At 36.1% G+C, this 8,026-nt stretch overlaps 1 protein-coding gene across 1 annotated transcript; it reads left to right on the top strand.

The window, feature by feature from the left end:
• The first annotated feature begins 707 nt into the window (after positions 1 to 707).
• On the top strand, positions 708 to 2,451 carry LOC111887933 (probable aldo-keto reductase 2). The gene is made up of 4 exons (XM_023884068.3): positions 708 to 960; positions 1,120 to 1,320; positions 1,437 to 1,712; positions 1,869 to 2,451. Exons 1-4 carry the CDS (start codon positions 748 to 750, stop codon positions 2,202 to 2,204), a joined length of 1,026 nt encoding a protein of 341 aa, XP_023739836.1. The 5' UTR covers positions 708 to 747; the 3' UTR covers positions 2,205 to 2,451.
• The last annotated feature ends 5,575 nt before the right edge of the window (positions 2,452 to 8,026 follow it).

Raw genomic sequence — 8,026 nt, 5'->3', positions numbered from 1 at the left:
AAAAAATAAAGTAATGCTGGAGATGAAATACTATTTACCTCATTTTTTACTCTATTTTTGAGGAAAAAATGGAAATGTTCTTATAGTATGGTCCCTATAGCCTCTTATTCTTATAGTGTATAAATGATTATATATTTTGAGAAAAAGGAATCATCTTAAATACATATTATATTATAATAAAGTTAACGTTATTGGAATATAGATTAAATTAAAATGATGTATAAACTGAAATTTGTACCATTAAAAATTGTAAAAGATGAATCAAAGTAGAAATTAAGTAGGAAATTATAAATAATAAAAATTATGTATTAAAGAGTTAATAAATGAACGTTTGATCATTGATTTATGAACTATGAAAGAGGTGGATTGCATTATTATAGGTATAAGGTGCGAAGAGCATATATCCCTTTAGTTCTATAGTTAAATCATATTGCATGCGCACAGAAAGCAAATAATACACGTTAAAACTATTATATTTTAGTTTGTACATCTTTTCTTGGATAAAGTCAGGAATGGTTAATATACATCTATAACTTTAATCATATATAATTCTTCTTTAAATTAAAAGTTAAAAAGTTAATTACGTCAGCTCTTACGTGTACCTTTCGTCAATGGCCATCAACATTGACCTGCAAAAAGCCGCCATGAAATTCCAGCCAACTCCCCACATCTCAATCGCTATATTAACCAATCTTCCAGGTGTTTCTTTCATATATCAATCCACAGAAGAAGAAAAAAAGTACGAAAATGGCAGGAATTCGAAGAGTCAAACTGGGTTCACAGGGTTTTGAGGTATCAGCTCAGGGTTTGGGTTGTATGGGCATGTCCGCTTTCTATGGAGCCCCGAAACCCGAACCTGACATGATCAAGCTCATCCACCACGCCATTAACGCAGGCATTACCTTTCTTGACACCTCTGACATCTACGGCCCTCAAACCAACGAGATCCTTATCGGCAAGGTGACTTTCTTCTACAATTAAGAACTTAACTATTAACTTTTACTTTGATCATTATTGTCGCTGAAAATTAGTTATAAGATCCTACATCACAAGAGTTTTTCATATTCCTATTCAGTCAACTTACTGTTTAAGCATTTGTTTCTTGTTATATACATACAGGCTTTGAAGGGAGGGGTGAGGGAGAAAATGGAGCTGGCTACCAAATTTGGGATCAAATACGATACTGATGCGATGGATGTTTGTGGAGATCCGGCCTATGTAAAGTATGCTTGTGAAGCTAGCTTGAAGAGACTTGGCGTTGATTGTATTGATCTTTATTATCAACACAGGATTGACAATACTGTTCCAATCGAAATCACGGTTAATATCCTCTTCTATACAATATCCATGTTTTACAACTTATTATAGTTCTTCAGTCCTTCAGTTCATCATCCATTCATATACGTCTCCTCAAATCTTTCTTTTTCTATTCTTAGATGGGAGCAATGAAGGAGCTGGTGGAAGAAGGAAAGATTAAATATGTTGGATTATCGGAGGCATCCGCATCAACCATCAGAAGAGCTCATGCTGTGCACCCAATAACAGCCGTACAACTAGAATGGTCCTTGTGGTCAAGAGATGTTGAAGAAGATATCATTCCTACTTGCAGAGAACTTGGGATTGGTATTGTTACATACAGTCCTCTAGGACGAGGGTTCTTCTCATCTGGTCCAAAGATGCTTGAGAAGTTGGAAGATGGTGATTTCCGTAAGGTATGTTGGTACTTTTTTGTTATCTTTTCCATCATGATCCACTCATTTATAATAAGAAAATGTTCCTAGATCAAATGGGTTAGTTTTAACTTCAATTTATTAACGAATTTACGAAGAAGAGGTGTTGATATTTGGTTTAAAATTATTATTTTGTAGTACTTGCCAAGGTTCCAAGCTGAAAATATCGAGCACAACACCAAAATGTTCGACAGAGTGAATGAGATGGCGGCAAAGAAGGAGTGCACCCCATCACAGCTAGCATTGGCTTGGGTTCACCACCAGGGAAACGATGTGGTGCCAATTCCAGGAACCACTAAGATTGAGAATCTTGAACAGAACATTGGAGCTTTATCTGTGAAGCTAACACCAGAAGACATGGCTGAACTTGAAGCTATTGCTTCAGCTGATTCAGTCAAGGGGGATCGATATGGTGATGGTATTTCCACATTTAAGGACACTGAAACTCCACCATTGTCATCTTGGAAAGCTTGATTAATGCCGTGATTGATAATGTTGTTTGAAGTGTGCTGCTATATATACATGCATCAGATCTCTTTTTCCATGAAGATGCTGGATCAACACTGCGAGTTGTTTGTTTGATATGTAATTTGTTTTCCTTTAAGAACCCTGTTTCGTGTTTATTTTGGTTAAACTTGATCAGGTGTGTGGTTTTACCATTGCGATGTAAGTATATGAGTTTTCGAGAACCATAAATAAAATCTTATGATTTCCCAGTTTAGAGTATATGTTAAAATAAGTACAGTTTTACATTTACGAACTTATCATTGATTTATATCCTTTTTTGTATCCTTATGTTGTTTATTTATTTCTATAGGGTTAGAGTTTGAAATTATTTGTAGTTGGTTTGTTATTCTTATTTGCAGGAAGAGCTAAAGGTGTACTCTTGATGATCTCTAGGATTGGGGCTCACATTATCTCAAATATGTCAAACATACGGATCTATTTTGGGTCGGATTATCCTAGGTAACAATGGGTCTGGGTGGTATTCGATCCATTCTGAACCCGAAGTATATAATGTTTGGTCTCTGTGTAATTTGGTCATTATCGAGTCATTTTGTTCTATGTGATCTCTGATAGAATTAGGGTTTCTTCATCTGTTCTTCAATTGTTGTCTGATTGAGCGATTAGATTAGGTGAGGGTTGTAGTAAGGATGGTTTTAGAGTGCTGAGTGTTCTTTGTAGTGAGGGTTTTCTTGTAAGTTGATGTAAACCAACTGGCTCTTGGTTCTTACTTGAATGAGAACTGTTGATGTTGTGCAATCTTGTGTTATGTATGATTTTTAGTTTGTTTAGATGTGGCTGTTGTTTGTTTTGATTCTGGTCAGGATCGAGTTAGGGTTTCAATTCTAGGGTTTCATGTTTTGTTCTTTGTCTAGATCTGGTTCTAGCTTATCGATTCTTATTGTTGAGAGTTCTTGGCTCGATTTTGGTTCTGATCCGGTCGTAGTGGCTTGATTTTCTGGATCTATTATCAGATCTCGTATTTTCCTGGATTTGTTTTGGTGGTAATCGCTGACTTGGTATTTTCCTTGTCACACATTTGGGAGTAAACTTTATGATAGCAGTAAATGTTTAGGGTTAGCGTTTTGTTAAACCTATCGGCCAACACTATCAACAAAGGTCAACGTCAAGTCTGTGCAAACAAGTTGTTATTAACAACGTTTTTTTCTTGCATTTGAATGTCATGTCTTCTTCAGTGGTAAGTCTGAGATTTAAATTTATCGAAACTACTATGCTGCTTGTTGTACGTATTATGTGGATCACCGTAAGTCTCGCATACTTTTCTTTTTTCTTATGGAGTTTTGATTTATTAGTTATCATCTGATCACGATTGTTCACGTCTATGATATCGACTTGCTCTAGCCTAATATGTGGTATGAATCTGGTTGACTTATAGAAACTACTTGTGAATCTTCGTGCTTAGGTTTCAGATTCCTGATTCTTCTATGGGTGTGATTGTTGTTAACCAAAAATGGAACACCAGGGGAGAGTTCTAATAAGAATGATGTTGATTTTGATGATCCTTTGTATCTGCATCCTTTCGATAATTTTGTTACTACTATAATTAGTTTCAAACCGCTTGGAACTGAAAATTTTAGAGTATGGAAGAGTTCTATGGCCAGAGCCTTAAAGGCTAGAAATAAAATTGGTTTTTTTGAAGGTACTGAAATTAAAGATAAAAAGGATAACCTTAAATGGGATAGGGTTAATGCTATTGTGTGTTCTTGGATTCTTAATTCCTTATTTGAATCAATTTACATGGATCATGCCTATTCTGAATTTGTTCTTGATATTTGGAATGATTTGTGTGCTACTTATTATAAGGTTGATGGATCTGATTTGTTCAATGTGCGTCAACATATAAATTCCTTAACTCAAAGTGGTTTGTCTGTGTCTGATTACTTTAATAAATTGGATGGTCTTTGGAAAGAATTTGATGCTTTAATTAAATGCACTAAATGTGTTTGTGAAGCTGCTACTCAGCAAAATAATCATTCAAAATTAATGAAACTTATGCAGTTTTTGAGTGGTTTAGATGATTCTTTTAATCAGGTTAAGATTCATATTTAATCATGGAACCTTTGCTGGATGTTAAGTCTTCATTTTCTATAGTCTCTAGGGAAGAGTCTAATCAAAAGAATGGTTATGTTTTTGTTGTTACAAATAAAAATCAATCTTTTGCTTTTGCTGGAAAAGTGAATGATACTAAAAAGTTTAAAAATAGGAATCAAAATTTTGTGTAAAAACTGTAGGTTGAAAGGCCATACTATTGAAAAGTTTTATAAACTGATTGGTTATCCTAAGGATTACAAACCTAGAACTGAATCTAATAAAACCTCTACAGTTTCTGTTAGTTCTTCTTTTTGTAATGATTCTTGTAGTTCTTTGGATGGCACTTCTAATCACCATGTATTGATGTTAGGCGTGTCAAACCCAACAAATAAAGGGGTATGATATACTCCAAAAGAATCCCACTATATTGCACTAAAAGGTAGTACAAGGCAAGTGGAATCGATCCACAGAGACCCGAGATAATCAGTCTATACCTCTTTGCACAAGATACCATGGTCACCAATAGTAAAGGGGCGCGGGGGGGGGGGGGGGGTTAGAATGCAATGATTAAAACAAACAATTAAAAACACAGGTAATCAGCTAAATGAGTGAATTAAATTCAGAATTTGTAAGGACTCCATTTCTATGTATAACAACTTAGCAATGCGATTCCAAGATAACATGATATTTGCTCAATTCCATCTAAGTTGGTACTTGAAAATGTTAATAAGCTATAGCACTTCCCATTCACCATATTAATTAACCAAAATAAGATCTTTAATTAACCCTAACCTTACTAACCTAATCTAAACAAGCTCTTAGAATTAGATTAAAAGGTTGCATTAAGCTTTATATGAATGTTCCCAACAACACCTAATACTCCACACAAGCTCGGGGGTGTAAAAGTGTGTGAAAAGATTTACACTAAATTCATTCAATGGAAATTTATTTAATGCTTGTTACTTAGTTCACTTCACAAAACAATTACGGATTTTGCAAAATGAATAGCTTGAATGTGTCACACCCCCAAAACCGATGAACGGTGGAAACGTTCTGGGGTGGAGGACGTCATGTACAGTATCACAACAATGAAAAGTAGTAAACAAGCAACAACATCATCCATTGCATTAATAGAATAATTTCATACAAGTGTGTTCTGTCAAGTTATATAGACACCAAAAATTATATACATCAAAAATGAAAGAGGAGTCTTGAACTAGCTCCTTCTTCTCACAACCTGGCACCTGTACCTGTCTACTGGCGACCTGAGAATACAAGTTATTTTGAAAGCGAGTATCAGCTTTAAAGCTGGTGAGATCATAAGTATATTAGTGTCTGTGTTTGTATGAAAGCATTTGTAAGATGTACTGTGTATGTTTGTAAAAGTTTTGTATTTGATTGAACTCTCTTAGAAAACCCTATGTTTTCTACTAAAAGTAGCCTTCTACCAAGGCATCTAGTATTTGTGTGTGTGTCTCTTGTAAAAGTGTGTATTTTCCCAAATCCGACTATCATTACCCAAAAATATAGTTTTTGCATTATTGTTTATTGTGTGAATATCACAAAGTAAAAAGTAAAGGGAAAATGTTATAGTACTGTAATGTAGTAATTAGTAACTACTGCTGTACTAACTACCTTAAACCAAATGTAAATTTTAAGGTAACATGTGATCGACCTGTATCTTGCTACTGACTTAGCTGAAATACGACAATGTAAGATGCCGTGAAAATGACGTTTGGCACCCGTAGACTTGCAAGTCCCACTGTAGCGAGCAGCAAGGTGTAGGATAGTCAATCCAGTATAGATCTATACGCAAACTCAATACGCTCTCCAATGAAGGAGATTTTGATAAAAAAACAGTCATGGCAGGTAGTGCCATGCCCTGCTTAATGGCTCACATAAAGGTGGTTAATGTATATGAAATGTGATTTGTGTGCTAGCTGTATTGTGTGTTCTTTCTCTATGTAGCCTATATGTTTGTTTCTCATCATAGTGTCTATTGTTTGTTTCTCATCACTCTATTTCATGCTTGATTCTCATCATAGTATGTATTGACTCATGTATGAACTGACTAATTGTATGTTTCATTGTTATAGTAATAGTATCTTCCTAAACTACCCCTATGGTAGCTTACTAGTAAAGTATGAACATGTTTGTATACTCTTGCTACCCAAGGGCATGGAATTGGATGAAAGAAATAACCTTTTATATCTATATACATATACATAATATATAACTAGGATTCAAACGACCTTCGGACAACTAACCTTGATACCCTAAGACCACATCAAACAAGAACATGAAGCAGGGTAGACTAGCAGTCCTAAGTCCTTTCAATCCTACTTATATAACTATATTTATACAGATACACATAATATAAGTTTAAAAGAGTTTAAGTAAAAGTATTTGACAATTAAAGGAGTTTGTAAGACAGTTTGAGGTAAAACAGTTTGATAAATAGTTTGGAAAGTAAGAAAACCATTTGCTTGGTAGTCATTAATCACATGTGATTGATGTAATAACTATAATTATTCAACTTGTATTCCCCCCCATAAAAGCATTTAAAACCTTTCAAAGGTTAATTTAGGGTGTGAACTCACCTGTAGTGAGTGGTTCTGATGACAATGTTGGATCTGTTGCTAAGTGCCAAGTGGTGACTTGAGTACACACGCGAATCCTATTTAGCATGTATTGGCACATATATGAATATAATTAGTGTTACGAACAACTAATTAATGAATTGGGACCACCTTAGGGACTAGTAAACACTTATATTGAAGTGTTACAACCATATATGATTGTATGAAGGGTTATAAGGCTATACAAGAGAGTGTATGGCCAAAATACACACTATATGTGTGTGTGTGCGACCAGTTGTGCTGCCAGCATGTGTGTGCGGCCCTGTGTGCATCTAAGTTCGCTCAGTAGCTTGAGTTTGTAAGCTACTGGGCCGATTCTGGCAACAATCTCGAAAGGCCCAATGTACCTTGGATTTAGCTTTCCACGCTTTCCGAAGCGTATTAAGCCTTTCCAGGGTGAGACCTTCAATAAGACACGGTCGCCCACCTAGAATTCCAACGGTTTTCTACGTTTATCAGCTTAGCTTTTCTGTTGGTCTCTGGAGGCTTTCAATCGTTCACGGATCTGAACGATCTTCTCCGTCGTTTCCCGTATGATCTCCGGACCTGTGAGATTGCTTTCAGGAACTCGTCCTTTAGCTAACTGGGTATCACCCACCTCAGTCCAGCACAGAGGGGATCTGCACTTGCGGCTATAGAGGGCCTCGAATGGAGCAACCTTTATGCTTGTGTGATAACTGTTGTTGTAGGAAAATTCGACAAGGGGTAAATGAGTATCCCATGCCTTCCCAAAGTCGATCACATAGGCTCACAACATGTTTTCCAAGGTTTGAATAGTCCTCTCACTTTGTCCGTCTGTCTGCGGATGGTAGGCTGTACTCATGTCCAGTCTAGTTCCTAAGGAACTCTGTAGCGACTGCCAGAACCTAGAAGTGAATCTACTATCTCTGTCCGAGATAATGGATATGGGAACACCGTGCAGTCGTACTATCTCCCTAATGTAAGTTCTTGTGAGTTTCTCCATCTTGTATGTTACCTTGATAGGTAGGAAGTGCGCCGACTTGGTCAATCTGTCGACGATAATCCATATGGTATCAAGTCCACCCGTTGTCTTGGGCAACTTCGTAATGAAATCCATAGTGATCTGCTCCGACTTCCATT

Source organism: Lactuca sativa, chromosome 2 (assembly GCF_002870075.4).
Source record: "Lactuca sativa cultivar Salinas chromosome 2, Lsat_Salinas_v11, whole genome shotgun sequence".
Lineage (NCBI taxonomy): Eukaryota > Viridiplantae > Streptophyta > Magnoliopsida > Asterales > Asteraceae > Lactuca > Lactuca sativa.
The sequence above is the reverse complement of the archived record's forward strand: the minus strand, read 5'-3'. Positions and strand labels throughout refer to the sequence as shown.